Below are 16,544 nucleotides of genomic sequence, written 5' to 3' on the forward strand. Positions count from 1 at the left end.
GTTGCTGTCAGATGCATATACAACAACCCATTACAATTCCTCCGCACATGTGCAAGCTTGCATGCACACACACACACAAACAGATATGCACAAGAATTACAGCCACTTTACTGTGTACAGCAAATATGGCTGGTTGTAATCGAATGAATAAACTAACATAAGAGCTACAGTAGTATTTAATTTTGTTACTGACAGATGTATACAGTGTAACCCCATGAATACTTACATTCATCAGTAATACAAGCCAAAGTAAATTTCAGAATGGTTCTGTCTGACACACACAAAGCAACTCATTACAGCTCCTCCACACACAAAACATACATGTGCCCACTAATTATATCCATTTAACAGTGGATAAAGTACAGTTGTGTACACTTACTGTAAATGTAGATGCTTGAGTGTATTCACTGTTGTAGTCATCACATTTAGGTTATCTGCCTGCAGGTAGCCCTCAGCCGGCCTGAATACCGGAGTCTTGGGATTTCTGCATTGGATGCTGTCACTTCTTCCATGACGTCAAGTCGTCAGGGGTATAAAACATGCAGCCGACGCCATTACATCACTTTTTCTTACCCCAGATGTCAGGTGCCCCCAAAATGGGAAGCAATTATATGATGTGGAGCACCCCCAGCAAAAAGCAAATACACATGGTATAAGATATGCCAAACCAAAAAAGGACAGATAAAAGCAAGGAAAAGTCAGGGAGCTGGAAGGAGGGTAACCAGGACTGCAACAGTGAATACACTCGAACATCTACATTTATGGTAAGTGTACACAACTGTACTATGTTCTTCATGCTTCACTGTTGCAATCATCACATTTGGGTAGATTCCCAAAGCTAAGGAAGGGTGGAGGTAGTTAAGCATTAGAGCTGGCAATCAGGCCCTGTAAGACTGCTGTGGCAAATCCAGCTCTGGATTTAGAAAAGATAGGCAAGTGGTAATGCTTGGTGAAAGTGTGTACAGAGCTCCAGGTTGCAGCTTCTAGGATGTCCCCGGTAGTGACTCTCCTGAGAAATGCAGTAGAGGTAGATGTAGTCCTAGTGGAATGTGTTCTTATTCCCTGTAGGGTAGGTTTTCCATGGTGTTTGTAGCAGAAATGGATGCAGAGTGCTATCCATTTAGAAATGGTTTGCTTTGAAATGGCCTTGCTCTCTGCCCCTGCAGCAAAGCTGACTAGCAGCTGATCAGATTTTCTGAGAGGCTTGGTCCTGTCAAGATAAAATCTAAGCTGCCTGTGCACATCCAGGGAATGCAGTATCCTTTCCTCTTTACTCTGAGGATTAGGGAAAAAAGTTGGCAAATGAATGGACTGGTTTTAAAGCCACACTAGACACCACCTTGGGCATAAAAGATGGGTTAGTCCTGAGGGAAACCCTGTCCGCATGAAAGATAATGAAGGGTTCCCACTTCCATAAGGGCCTGCAGTTCAGACATTCTTCTTGCAGAAGTGATGGCCAGAATTAAAGCCGTTTTCCATGAGAGGAATTTTAATTCTGCTGTAGTAGCTGGTTCAAAGGGTGGAAGTGTGAGTTTTTCCAATACAAAGTTAAGGTCCCAGGCTGGTGTGGGAGCTCTCCTGGGGGGGGGGGGGGTCTTAAATTTTTGGCTCCTCCAAGGAAGTTTTACCAGAGGATGAGAGAAGAGGGGTGGCTCAGTATTATAATGAGCTGATATGGCAGAGGCATAAATCTTAATTGAAGAGAAGGATAGGCCCTTGTGGAGCATTTCTGTTAAGTAATCTAGTATATGAGGTAAGCTGGGCACAGTTGTGTCCGTCCCCTGAGACTGGCTCCAGGAGGAGTATCTTTTCCACTTTTCTGAGTAGGATTTTCTATACTAGGCCTCCTTGCCTCAAGAATGACATCCAGCACCTGCTTAATGAGGGTTGCTAGGGATGAGTACAGGGGATTAGCCAGGCTGTAAGGTTCAGGGTCTGTAGCTGAGGGTGCAGAATCTGGCCCACCTGCGTGGGACAGCAGGGAAGGAGTCTGTGGCAGGTGCCATGGTTTTAGCACCGTCATGCTGCACAAAAGAGGGTACCAGTGCTGTAATGGCCAGTCTGGTGCAATCAGGATTGCCCTTGGCTTGTCCTGTTGATCTTTAGTAGAACCTTCGAGAGGACAGGCAGAGGGGGAAAGGCATAGACTGGGAGGCTTTCCCAGGTGAAGAACAGAGCATCCACTTTCCAAGCTTGGCTCTGGGTTGTTCTGGTGCAGTATTTGGTCAACTGATAGTTCTGAGGGGAGGCAAACAGGTCCATCTCTGGTGTCCCCCACCTCTTCTTCAAAACCTGGAATATTCTGGATTCCAGTTTCCACTTGTGTGGGTCCATGAAATTTCTGCTCAAGTCTGCCAGTGAATTTAGTTTGCCTGGCAGGAACTGAGCTTATAGGTGCACTTGGTTGCTAAAGGCGGTGTTCCACACAGCCATGGCTAATCTGCAGAGTGGGTATGAATAGGTTCCCCCCTGCTTGTTTATGTACCACATAACTGTGGTGTTGTCTGTCTTTACCAATAGTTGTACTGGAAGAATAAGGCTTTCAGAGCATTCTGTACAGCTAACATTTCTTTTTGATTGATATGCAGGTGCATCTGCTTTGGGTTCCATTTGCCCTGAATGCACTGCCCTGCCATGTGAGCTCCCCCATGCATAGTCTGATGCGTCTGTTGTTAGGGTTTGGGTGGCAGGGGGAAGAGAGAAAGAGAGTCCCTTGTTGTGTTGCAGGCTTCTGCCCATCAAAGGAATTCTGCCCTTAGGCAAGGGATGATAGAAATCATGGTTTCCAGGTCCTGAGAATGTTGACACCACAGACTTTTTAGGTACCATTGAAGTTTCTTCATATGCAGACTTGCATATGGAATTAACAGAATGCAAGAGGCCAAGAACCCCAGGGCTTGCAGTATTTTTCTTGAAGATAGCTGGGTTTTGGTGGCCAGTAGATTGAAGTAGTCTGTCAAATAAATGTGTTTCTCTGGAGTGAGGAATGCCATCTGGGAAGTTGTGTTCAAGTTTGCTCCCAGGAATACAATCTGTTGTCTGGGTACTAGCTGTGATTTATTTTTGTTGATAGTGTACCCCAGTGAAGTTAGAAGTCTCTTTACAAATGCCAGGTGCTGTAAGAGCAAATCATGTCTTTCAGCCTGAATCAGGCAATCATCCAAGTATGGGTAAATCTGAATACTTCTCTGCCTGCAAAATGCAATGGCTAGAGCTAGGCACTTTGTGAATACCCTGGGCGCAGTAGCTATGCCAAAGGGAAGTGCAAGGAACTGATAGTGCATTGAGCCTGCTCTGAAGCGTAGGTATTTCTTGCAAGATTCCCTTATGGGGATGTGCAGATAAGCTTCTTTTAAGTCTAGGGTTGCAAGCCAGGAATCCTTGGCTAGCATAGGAAGCAGCTGTTGGAGAGTCAGCATTTTGAATTTTGGCATCACCAGGAAGATGTTAAGAATAGATAGATCCAGGATAGAACACCAGGAGTTTTCTTTTCTGGGAACCAGAAACAGTCTAGAATAAAAGCCTTGTCCCCTTTGTTCTGCTGGGACAGGTTGAATAGCCTTAATGCTGAGGAGAGAAAGTACTTGCTTTTGGGCCTCCCCCCACTGGTTTGGGGGGAGGTCTGACCATTCACTTAGGGTTGGGGGTGAGTGGAAGTGGAATCTGTATCCTAGGGAAACGATGTTTAAAACCCATTTGTCTTGGGTAATGTAGTCCCAGTTTTTTGCATGCAGGGCAAGTTTTCCTCCTAAAAGTGCAAGTACTTTGGCAAGGCTTGGGAGAGTTAAGGATAAGTCATTGTGCAATTTTACCATAGGGTGGTGGCTTACTACTCACTGTTTTAGACATGGGAGCACCCCACTGCTTAGATCTGTGCATAACCTGAGACTGAAGTCTTGGTGGTCTGCTGCCCCTGAGTTTGGAATGAGAAGGCCTGGAAGGGACTGGAAAGGACCAGTTCTTTGAAGGCCACTGCCTATTGAATCTAGGTGGCTGTACTTGTAAGAAATCTTTAACAGTTTGCATAGACTTAGCTTTCTCCTCCATTCTTTTGAGGAATTCTGCTTTATTGCCAAATAGGCGCTCTTGGTTTAAGGGTGCATCCAGTAATTTTGCTTTAACATGATCTGGCAGGTTTTGTTCCTTAAGCCAAGCATGCCTTCTCAGAACAGACCCAGTGACAGCAGCCCTGCAAGATGACTCTAAAGCATCAAAACCACTCTGCAAATTATGTCCACCAACTTGGTCAGCAGAATGCATTAACTCTTTTAAGTCTTTCTGTTCAGTACAGTCAGGAATCAACATAATTTTCTGTTTAATAAGCCCCATAATATGCTACTGGTACTTTAGCATATGAAACTGGCAATTTAAAGCCCTAATGGCCAGGGTAGCAGAGGTGTATAACTTCTTACTCCATCTATCTAAAGCCCTAGGGCCCCTGGCCGAAGGGGTGGGATTCTTGGCAGTAGTACCCTTAATGCCTTTTGGCCCTTGGGAAATGGTCTCTGGGTCCACAGCAGGATTCCTGAAAAGGAATTTGTGAGAGTTAGGTACTCTATAGTACCTGTCTGGTTTCCTGGGAGCTGGGGCAAAGTATCCAGGGTAAGGCTGGATTCCAAGAAAACATCGTCTACAATCTCCAGAACAGGAGGGATAGCTAGAGGCCTGTGCTGCAGCAGGTTTAAAAATTCCCTGAGCCTCTTTTTGGAATGAGAGTAGTCTTGGCATTCCCAGCGGAAATGCTCCCTAAGGGTATGCAGGGTTTCACCAAAAGAAAAATCTTTTGGTGGGGAAGCAGAGGGAATAGAATCCTCTGCATCAGAATCCTCATAGGCAGATAAGGGAATGTATGTCCTGGTAATCAGAAGGAACAGAGATATCAGAATCCTGATCCGAAGAATCAGAAAGACAGAAGGAAAATCAGTTCTAGGTCTCCTGGAAGGGGAGGTCTGGCTTCCCCTAATTAAGGTAATAAGGTCTTCAGCCATTCTAATCATTTGCTTTTGAGGTCCATGGGCCTGTGAATGCGCTTTGGTTGTCAGTTTTCTAGGCGTAGTGCAAACTTTAGGCCTGAAAAATTCTGTATTTTTGGCTTGAAAAGTCAGTTTAATATGAAAATTGGTAGGCCTGAATACACCCTCAGAAGCCAGTGCCTGCACAGCGGCTCCGGACCCATCCAAGGTAGAGACAACTGCAGTTTCCATAGTCGAAGAAGCATCTAGCGGCATACCGGACTCCGAATGGGTCTCAGTAGAGGTCTGCAAATCTGTAGAAACGGGCATCAGGGGCTGCGAAAGCACCTCACTGAGTACCGGTGGACTGGCGACTAGCTTAACGGAAGCATCGTCGGCAGCTTTAGACCTATGCTGTCTGTCTCTGTCTTTATCCTTACATTTTTTCAGAAGATCGGTAGTCGGATGGCTTAACGAAGCCATTTTGAAGTATGGAGATTGACAGCGAAAATATTTCGCTACAAAAATAGCCCGACGAATAGTTCGGGCGTTGAACAAGGCACAAAACTGACAACGAGGGACATCATGGTCTGGGCCTAAACAAGTGACACAGTAGGAATGAAAATCTCTATGAGGTATTTGCTTTCCACAGGCAAGAGAATTATTAATTTTTTCTGACATCAGTTAGAGCAAGAAAAAAGGATCTCACTCAACGGGGTACTTATCTTTTAGAAGACTTCAGGTCTGAAACTGGAAAACGAAAATTTCAGGAGTCGTCCGACCGGCACTTGCAAACTGCTTCTGCTTCGGGCACCGCACAGCAAGAAAGACTAGTGTAATGGCGTCGGCTGCATGTTTTATACCCCTGACGAATTGACATCATGGAAGAAGCGACAGCATCTGGCGCAGAAATCCCAAGGCTCTGGTATTCAGGCCGGCTGAGGGCTACCTGCAGGCAGATAACCGAAATGTGACAACTGCAATAGTGAAACATGAAGAACATTGGTAATGTCTGACTGTAATCAAATGAATGAATAAATGTACAAATGTAAAATGAATGTTGTCATTTCCAGCAATCCCCAATCTAGATCTCTACAAATAATTACAAAAAAGATGTACATAATGACTAGATCACTTCTGTGGGCAGTATGTACTGTTACCACTGCCCACAGATATAGCTGGTATCCTTCCACAATTCATAGAAGTACCTATAATGTGGTCTTGTAGCCCAGGAATTAGAGCACTGGTCAAGTAAACAGGACAAAACAGCATGTAAGTTAAAATCTCATCACTGCCTGTGTGTGCCCTTCAGTGGCCTTGTAACTCAGAGATTACAGAAGTCTAGTAGACCAGCGATCATGAATTTAGATCTCATTAAAACTTTTGCTTGCCCTTTAGCTACTTCCAAGTGTAGTGGTGCTTTGCCTTGGCTAGGAAGCTCAGTGCTGATAGCTCAAGTCTGTGCATAGGATATATTTTTTCTTCAGGGGCTGACATTCTGGCTAAGGTACTTTCTTCACAAACACAAGCTATAGGGTTTGATTCTGACCTTTGAGGGGAACTGGCTAGGCTTAAAATTACCCAAAAGGGCAGCTAGCCTAGTACTTACTTATTAACCTACAACAAAAAAAAAAGCTCCATGAGGACCAGCAGCATCAACACAAGTAAATACAATGAATAAGCACCGAAACTGGTTGCTCTAGGTTACCATTCTTGAGTGTCTACCTGAAACAGTAACAGGAGACAATAGAGCAAGTGGTTCAAAAACACAAAACCTGACTTGAGACACAAGAGTAACAACCTCTACAAAAACCATTGAGGTGATCTTTATTTCCTAACGGGAACAGAAACAAGAAAAAAATTCCAGAGCAAAGCAATCAAGTGCTATTATATCACAACAAGGATAAATGGTGGTGGTGCCTGAGACCCTTCCAACACAAACAATTTGTGCCTACCAATTACATCCAGATTAACTGTGTAACACCTCAGATATCTGACAGTACTAAAAATGAATAAATACATAAAGAATTTACAATTAATGCTGTAATTCCCAGCTATCCCCAACCTATATCTCTGCAATAAGTAAAATGTTTTAAACAATGACTAAATTACTTTTGGAGGTACTGTGTACTATTACCACTACCCACATATATACCTAGGGACTGCCATTATCTACATACATACCTGCAAGAAAAAAACTTCTCTGAAGATTCATGGCAAGTGCTCTGTTTAACATCTTAGGTAAGCACAGAGTTCAGTTGCTCTAGGTAACTGTTCTCTACTGCATACATGAAATAGTAACAAGACAAAACATACAAGAAAAAAATGCAACTCTGGATACAAGAGTCATTGAAACATTGCAAGAGTCAGTGAGGTGAGGGGCTCTTGTTTTCCCAAGGGGAATCAAAAAGTACAGTTTTGTACCTACCATAAATGTAGATGTTCGAGGATCCACATTGCTGCAGTCCTAACTATTGGGTAGTCCGCTGTCCAGTCGGCCCGAATACCAGAGTATATGGCTGACGTCGGTCAGGGCGCATTAGACTGACGTCAGTACGTCAGGGTACTAATGCGCATGACCGACGTCATATCCTCAGTCTTTTCTTGCCCCAGATGTCAGAAGACCCTAAAAAGACAAGGCCCAATATACCTGCACCAAAAATATGTACAATATATACAAAAATATATACAAAAATATCAGCATATAACCTCACCTACACAACCACCCCTAAACACAGAGAGGAAGGAGGGAGGGTAAATTGGACTGCAGCAATGTGGATCCTCGAACATCTACATTTATGGTAGGTACAAAACTGTACTATGTTCTTCATTCCACATTGCTGCAGTCCTAACTATTGGGTAGAATCCCAAAGCAGAGGTAAGGGAGGCTGGCAAATCATAAAGAAGCAGGAGCTGACAACATGCCTTGCAAAATAGCTGTGGCAAAACCAGCCCTAGACTTAGAGTAGAGAGGAAGGTGATAATGCTTAGAGAAAGTATGCACTGAACTCCAAGTAGCTGCCTCCAAAATATCCTTAGTTGCCACCCCCCTTAGAAATGCTGTTGAAGTGGCAGTGGCCCTAGTGGAATGAGGTCTAATCCCAGCTGGAATCTCCTTGCCATGATGGGAATAACAAAATGCAATGCAAAACCCAATCCACCTAGAAATAGTTTGTTTTGACACAGGCTTGCCCTGCGAACTCAAAGCAAAAGAAACAAACAACTGCTGAGACTGCCTAAAATCCTTAGTCCTGCTTAAATAATAACGCAATTGCCTGTGTACATCTAAAGTGTGCAAAATCTTTTCCCCTTTATTTTGGGGGTCTGCATAAAAAGTAGGTAAATGAATAGTTTGGTTTAAAGCCACACTAGAAACCACCTTAGGCATAAAGGAAGGATTAGTACGTAATGATACCCTATCCTTATGGAAAATCAAAAAGGGCTCTACTGCCATAAGGGCCTGCAACTCAGACACCCTTCTTGCAGAAGTAATAGCCAACAGAAAAGCAGTCTTCTATGACAAGTATTTCAATTCAGCAGTAGCCGCAGGCTCAAAAGGTTGTAGAGTAAGTTTTTCCAACACAAAATTGAGATCCCAAGCAGGAGTAGGAGCTCTACGTGGGGGTCTTATATTCTTTGCGCCTCTAAGAAACTGCTTGAACAAAGGATGCGAAAACAATGGTGGGTCACAATCATAGTGAGCTGAAATTGCTGCAGCATGAATCTTAATGGAAGAGAAGGACAAACCTTTGTCCAATAACTCAGTAAGATATTGAAGAGCCACACTCAAATTAGGCTCAGAAATCTCCAAATTCTTTGCTGTACTCCAAAATAAAAATCTCTTCCATTTTTCTGCGTACACTTTCCTTGTACTAGGTCTTCTAGCTTCCATAATCACATTTAAAACGTGTTGAGGAAGTTGAGACCTGCTGTGTTTCAACACAGAATATGCCAGGCTGTTAGATGAAGAGAGTGAAGCTTGACATTGAGCAGATGACCGTCCTTCTGAGATAACAGATGTGGAATCAAAGGTAAAGGCCATGGAGGCTTCCTTACCAGACTCCTTAGTAGTGGGTACCAGTGTTGCCGAGGCCAATCTGGAGCTATTAAAATCATCCTTGGCTTGTCTTGTCTGACCTTTAAGAGCACCTTTGGAAGAAGAGGCAGAGGTGGAAAGGCATACACATGAAGATTTTTCCAACTGAAAGAAAGAGCATCCACTTTCCAAGCTGTGTGATGAAACCCCTTTGTGCAAAACTTTGGCAGCCGGTGGTTTAGTGGAGAAGCGAACCGATCTATGTCTGGAGTTCCCCATGACACTGTCAATTTCTGAAATACATGAAGATCCAGTTTCCACTCGTGGGGATCCATGATTTGTCTGCTTAACACATCTGCTAAGGAGTTCTGTGCTCCCGGCAGAAACCTTGCCTGAAGAGTTAGTTGCAAGCTGAGCGCAGTCTCCCATAAAATCATTGCTTGCCTGCATAGAGGATAAGAATGTGTTCCCCCTTGTTTGTTGATGTACCACATGACAGTTGTGTTGTCTGTTAGAATCAACACCTGCCCTGGAAGAAGTAACTCCTTGAAAGCCATTAATGCAAACTGGACTGCTAACATCTCCTTCATGTTGATATGTAGATGCTGTAGTCTGGCAGGCCACTTGTCTTGTATCCACTTTCCATTTAGATGAGCTCCCAAGCAATGTCCGAGGCATCTGTTGTTAAAATCTGACTCGCCTCTGGCCGGGTCACAGAGAGTCCCTTGTTTAGGTGACATTCCTGAGCCCACCACAAAAATTCTTTTTGAAGGCAAGGTATTATTTGAATGACAGTGTCCAAATCCTGGCAGTGCTGTGTCCATACATTTATGAGATACCATTGCAGCTTCCTCATATGCAGTTTGGCATTGGGAAGCACCAGAATACTAAGATGCCATGAACCCTAATGCTTGAAGGACTGTCCTTGCAGTCAGCACGGACTGATGAGATAGTTGATGGAAGTAAAGGGATAGACTCTTTTGTTTGTCCGGGGTTAAAAAGGCCATCTGGGCTGCTGTATTCAGTCTCACACCCAGAAAGCACATGTCTTGAGAGGGTACTAGACTGGACTTTATTTTGTTCACAGAATACCCTAGGCATCTTAGCACTGCTATAACATATTCCAGATGCTGTAGAAGGTCTTCCTTTTCTTGAGCCAGAATCAGGCAGTCGTCCAAGTAAGGATAGATTTGAATTCCTTTTAGCCTGAAGTAAGCTATCACTGGAGCCAGAACCTTTGTGAATACTCTGGGCGCAGTAGATAAGCCAAAGGGCAATGCAGAGAACTGATAATGAGAATTTCCAGCTCGAAACGCAGATACTTCCTGCAACTTAGTCTTATAGGCACATGAAGGTAAGCTTCCTTGAGATCTAAAGTTACCATCCAGTGATCTTTGCCCAGCAGAGGTAAAAGCTGTTGTAACGTCAACATCTTGAACTTGGGAATGTCCAGATAAGTGTTGAGGATAGATAAATCCAAAATTGGTCTCCACGTGTTCCCCTTCTTTGGTACTAGGAACAGGCGAGAATAAAATCCTAGGCCCCTTTCTGATACAGGGACTGGCTGAATGGCCCCTATTTGTAGTAACAGAGAAATTTGCTTGTGAGCCTCTTTCCTTTGTGGAGGAGGAACGTCTGGCATGCCTTTGAAAGGGGCAATGTATGGAAATAAAACCTGTAACCGTGGTGAATGATATCCAACACCCATCTGTCTTGAGTAATTAAATCCCAATTTTCTTTGAAAAGAGACAGTCTTCCTCCCAAAGGAGCTGCCAGACGAGAATCTACTGGCAGCTGAAAAGGCAGGTCATTGGGTCTGTTTACGAAAGGACTGACCCCTGCCCTCACCAGAAGTCTGAGCAGGTGAACTCCTGTTCTAGGCCTAAAAGAACCGTGAGCTCTGCCCCTACCACGACTAGACCTACCCCTAGACTGGGGATCATAAGCAGGATATGCCCATCCCTTAGTAGGCCAATTTCTACTAAACTTGGTGGCTGCACCTGCAAAAAATCTTTAACAGTTTGCATAGACTTAGCTTTGTCCTCCATTTTCTTTAAAACTGCTTCCACAGGCGAACCAAACAACACATCAGACTGTAAAGGAGCATCCAAAATCCTTGTCCTAACATGCTCAGCTAAATTCTGATCCCTCAACCAGGCATGCCTGCGAAGAACAGAACTAGTGGCAGCCACCCTCAAGGAGGCCTGTACAGCATCAAAACCACATTGCAAAGAATGCTTACCCACTTGTTCAGACACATGAACTAAATCCAGCAACTCTTTACACTCAATACCTTCCGCCAAAGCATCCACCTTAGATTTCAGTTGTGAAAGGAGATAATTTTGATATTTTAGCATGTGAAACTGACAATTCAACGCCCTCATGGCTAAAGTGGAAGAAGTATACACTTTCTTTCCCCATCTATCCAAAGCCCTTGCCTCTTTATCAGTGGGAACAGGGTTTTTAACCACAGAGGCCTTAACACCTTTAGGTCCCTGCGAAACAGTTTCTGGGTCTGCCCTAGGACTCTTAAAAGATACTTATGAGCTTCAGGCACCCTATAGTACCTATCAGGTTTAACAGGAGCAGGAGGCAAAGAATCAGGGTTCAGGGAAGCCTCTGCAAAAACATCTTCCACCACATTCAACACAGGAGGTATAGCTAAGGGCCTATGCTGGGGTAAAAACAAGAATTCCCTAAGCCTTTTCCTGGAATCAGAGTAATCCTGGCCTTCCCATTTAAAGTGCTCCCTCATGGAATGCAGAGTCTCTGAAAATGAGAAATCCTCAGGAGGAGAAGCTGTAGGAGTGGAATCATCCACATCAGAATCAGAATCAGAATAAGGAGGATACTCCTGCAAATCTTCCGCAGAAGACTCAGAAGCCTCTGAACAGTGTTCAAAACTATCAAACTCAGGTTCCACCCTAGGCCTCTTATCAGGAGGGGGCATAGAACCTCTAATCATAGTAATCAAATCTTCTGCCATTTTAAGCATATGTTTCTTAGGCACAGAACCTGAAGTGCTAGGAGAAACCCCCACTGAAGCTAAACTTGGCCTACCTCTCAACGAAGTTTTGGAAACAGAAGGAGAGGCTCTAACTACCTTGGGAAGAGAGGGAAGAACAGTTACCTGAGAAGCCCCCTCAGCCTGGCCTACCTCCTGAGAAGGCACATCCTGTAACAGTAAAGTCTCTGCCTGAGACTCCAAAGAAACTCCTGGCAAAACCTCTGGCTCCACTGAGCCTTCTAAAGAACCGACGTCCGGGACTGCCGGTTCATCAACCCTAGGCTTCGCTGTTTTGTCCTTGCGCTTCTTGGACGAAGCGGGCGTCGGAGCATCCGACGGCATTTTATAATTGCAACGCTTCCCAAAAACTAACCTGGCACAGTCTAACCTTCTCTTAATAGTGCGTTTGTTAAACCTAGCACAAGAGCGGCATCCAACAACGTCGTGCTCAGGCCCTAAACAAGGTATGGTAATCCCTATGAGGTATCTGTTTCCCACAAGAAATACAGTTATTCACTTTTTCTGACATCCGGTTAAATACTGAGGCAAGAAAAAACCAAAATGTTCCCCAACGGGGTACTTAGCCAACTCTGATTCGGTCTGAAACTCCGACTTCAGAAAATTTCAGAACGCCAACCTGCACTCGCAAAACTGCTTCTGCATCGGACCATGCGGCAAAAAAGACTGAGGATATGACGTCGGTCATGCGCATTAGTACCCTGACGTACTGACGTCAGTCTAATGCGCCCTGACCGACGTCAGCCATATACTCTGGTATTCGGGCCGACTGGACAGCGGACTACCCAATAGTTAGGACTGCAGCAATGTGGAATGAAGAACATCAAGAAATAAACAGTTTCAAAGCAAAGCAAGCATATAATACTATAACATCATTGCAAAGATAGGTAGTGTAGTGTCTGATAACTCCCCCACATATTGGTTACAAATGCATTATGATCTAACAGCACTACTAATTGCACTATACTGGTAATGTCCCCTTTGTGTCTGTAGTCCTTCAAAGGTAAAATTAATAACCTTTCTATGCCTAAAGCTGATGTTTACAATTGACTACTGACACAAAGGGATATCAGCAGTATAAAGCAAATAATGGAACAAAGTAACTTTGCCAGACTATAATGCAGTCACAATCAATATGTGTGTGTGTGTGTGTGTGTGGTGGGCTGTGTTCTCTGGCACTATACTGTCTTTACCATGTTATACAATTACTAATATGTCAAACATGATCACCGGAGATGTTTTCAGTCTTTTGGTTAATAGCAGGCAAAACAGTATGAAACTGAAGCACTGAAAACATCAACAGAAACTACTGACATTAATTTTACCAGAACAACAGAACAACTGCAAAGCTTACTAAATGAAGTAGTTTTTATAAATAAATATAAACTGCTGTAATGTTCTACTTAAAGTGTTCAATTATGGAAATTAATATCCTTGAAGGTGATCACGCAATATAGTGTCTTGCTGGGGTCTATATTATAAACCCGAAAGATGTAAACATCGAATCCATATAGATCGACACATAAATAGCGATCCACCATTACAGCGAAACACGTATTCAGCGAAAGTGGAAACACCAAACGTGTTTCCTTATCCAACAGTGCCATGTAGTCATACTAAAATTAAATCAATAAAATTAAAATAAAATACTTTTGCAGGGGGGGCAAGACCCCCTGCACCCCCCATGTGGGGGGCTGCGCCTCCCACACCTCCACTACCTAAATATACCAACTCCGAGACCGCAGTATAGTGGGAAAAAGGATATATTTCCTTATCCCCAGGATCTTGCTGCTGGCTAAAGAAACATGTTCGGTGTTTCCACTTTCGCTGAATACGTGTTTCGCTGTAATGGTAGATCACTCTTTATGTGTCGATCTGTGTGAGTTCGATGTTTACGTCTTTCGGGTTTATAATATACACCCGTCTGGCTGGAGTTTTACTTAACTATATATATCCCGGTAATGTTTCCATTCCAACAGGATAAAGACACTCAGGCAACCTACTCCACAACAAGCTGCACACTTACATTTATTTTTAATAGCACCTGCTGATTTCAGTAAGACAAGATATTGCCTATGTCACATTGTGGAGAGTAGCTAACCTAAAAACTACCAACTGGACTATGTCTAAGGTATGGCAAGCAGGAGCAGACAAATGCCTCTGAAAAGGAAAATTAAAAACATTGGGAGAGTCTTCCTTTTTCCACAGTACTGAAATAAAAGAAAGTGGTCACCAAGCAGTTGCCATGTTTTCTAAGATACTAATGAGAAAGAATACTCAGGCTGACTTTTAATACTGATGAAGGCAGAATCTTCCTTTAAGTAAATGAAACAGTTTTATACAAAATATCACAAGGCAGCTTATTACTGCCACCCTTAAATAACAAGATAAATGAAGTAGAGAAACATGAATTTTTTTCATAATTTTTATACAAAAATTTCTTATACAAAATATGATACTCAGAGGAAAATATTTTTACAAATGCAAAATATTTCTAAAATGCCTTTCAAAAAAATGTACATCCAATTAGCATTTTTTTTGCTACTGAATACAAAATAACAGTCATTTTATTAAAGCAACACTTCAGACAGTATGATCTCAACCATTTGTCTTCTCTCTTTCTCTTCTTTGTGAAAAATTCAAAAAATGTCTTCAAAAATGTGCTGTGACTCTGTCAATTTCTAACAAATCATCCAGGATCTGTAAGGCAAAAAGCACCTTGTTACAACACAGCTGCAGTACTGTGGGCAAAAGTCTTATTTTAAATTTGAAGTAGGATATAAGTCTTCAAGTGCAAAGTAACAAGATTATACACTTAAACCTATCAGACACTGACCAAATGAATAAAACAGAACTACTTTAAACCCAGATAACTGAAGCACAAAATACTTAAGCAGAACGCCTTTAAAATTTTTAAGTATAACAACTGTAAACTGCTCATCAGATATTTTTTACATCACTTATAAATACCAATCTTTAAATTAAAGCAAAATCTGTTCTGTTTATAGCATAATTAAAACAAATCTTCTTATGCATTAAATAGGTGAACACCAGAAGCAACCAGTAGAGAAGCTGAACACTAAGCAAAATAAAAAAAAAAAAATCCGCTAAAACCCTAAATTCCAGTCCTGTCAAATCTCACTTGTACACTTTATGACTGAAAATAGCTCAACTTTTTTTAACAAGATTTGCCTTGAACACATATCGATGGTAAGACCATTAGAGATGTATTTGTAAATAAACAAACAGTAATTGCTGCAATCCATTCATTAAAAAGGAAACATTTTTGCACATAGACTTATTATAACTCTGCACTTGACAGCATCTCAGCCAGCAAGTCATAAACCCTAACCTCCCTCCAGCACTTTAATATGGTCAGTTCTTGCAGACGTACACCACTAACTGAGGGAACATCCACTGAAAGGTCTTAAGAAGTTTCCTCCTACTTTTACAGTTTAATGAGATCTGAGAGAAAGCGAAGGGCAGTAAAAAATCGTAAAATCAAGAATCAATACTCATGCAATCTCCATTAAGATAAATGATGTAGAAATGGAACAGTTGGCTGAGATGCCTTGAAACAGATACACTTACAGTAGGTCTCAGTAGAACAACCCTCCTTCTTTGAGTCTCAGCCAGCAGGTCCTAAAGACTCACTCTGAATGCCTGTCAAGCATATATTCAAGCACACTTGATGAATTCAAGTACAACAGTCTTGCAGAACAACCCTGTTAAAACCAGCTCTGTCCATAGACTGAATGTCCACAGATGTAAAAGTTAACAGAATATCCAGTTTGGACTTGGAAACTTATGTACACATTACTTGGAGTGAAGCTCTTTTGAAGTAACTAATGGAAGCTGACACCCCCCCCCCAGCAGACTGTGGATACTCAGGACCAGAAAAAGGAATCATCCCCCCCACCTGTCCCAATGCTGACCATCCTCAATTCACATCACCTAATGGACCCAACTGTTCTTCTTTGGGGAAAAATTCCTTGACCAACGAGAAACCCTACAATTCAGTCATTTCAGATCATAACAAGAGCCCACTGGCCCATTCATTCCTCTCACAGGCAATAGCTGGTCACTTAGAGTGGACTATCATGAGAATGAAGATGGTAATTAACTCCCTCAACCTAAACACTCACCGTGGCAGCCTGTGACTCCTGCAATTACTGCTATCTTGAGATAATGTGTGTGTGCATCACACACAAAAGTTCATTTCCCACAACAGTTATGCAGCATGGTTGTCTCTCTAGTCCATAAGCTGCATGTAAAACATACACACTTCTGTTGGGGTCTGTGTTGTAGCAGGTTGGAACAACTCTCCCTGGGATTAGAAGCTGGCTTTAGCTGCTCATTCAGACCCCCAACCTGGCTTTTCCAGTGCTATTAACTGAAGATGAGTCATTTGGAGCACACATGACCCTGTATCTCACAAAAGGATTTCCCCCTTTTGCCGGAACAAAATATGAAGCAGCAAAACAACCACTCAGACATGGGCTGTTTTAGAAATATGATCTGTAGGGCAGCA

At 42.8% G+C, this 16,544-nt stretch overlaps 1 protein-coding gene across 1 annotated transcript in view; it reads right to left on the minus strand.

The window, feature by feature from the left end:
* Window positions 1–13,897: 13,897 nt before the first annotated feature.
* CPSF1 (cleavage and polyadenylation specific factor 1) overlaps window positions 13,898–16,544 on the minus strand; it is a 2,236,766-nt gene continuing 2,234,119 nt past the window's right edge. Inside the window, exon 38 of the mRNA XM_044069873.1 lies at window positions 13,898–14,713. Within this exon, the coding sequence (XP_043925808.1) occupies window positions 14,666–14,713 (48 nt within the window). The 3' untranslated portion in view covers window positions 13,898–14,665. The remainder of the gene's footprint in view (window positions 14,714–16,544) is intronic.

Source organism: Protopterus annectens, chromosome 4.part0 (assembly GCF_019279795.1).
Source record: "Protopterus annectens isolate FY-2018-M chromosome 4.part0, PAN1.0, whole genome shotgun sequence".
In the NCBI taxonomy this organism is placed as follows: domain Eukaryota; kingdom Metazoa; phylum Chordata; order Ceratodontiformes; family Protopteridae; genus Protopterus; species Protopterus annectens.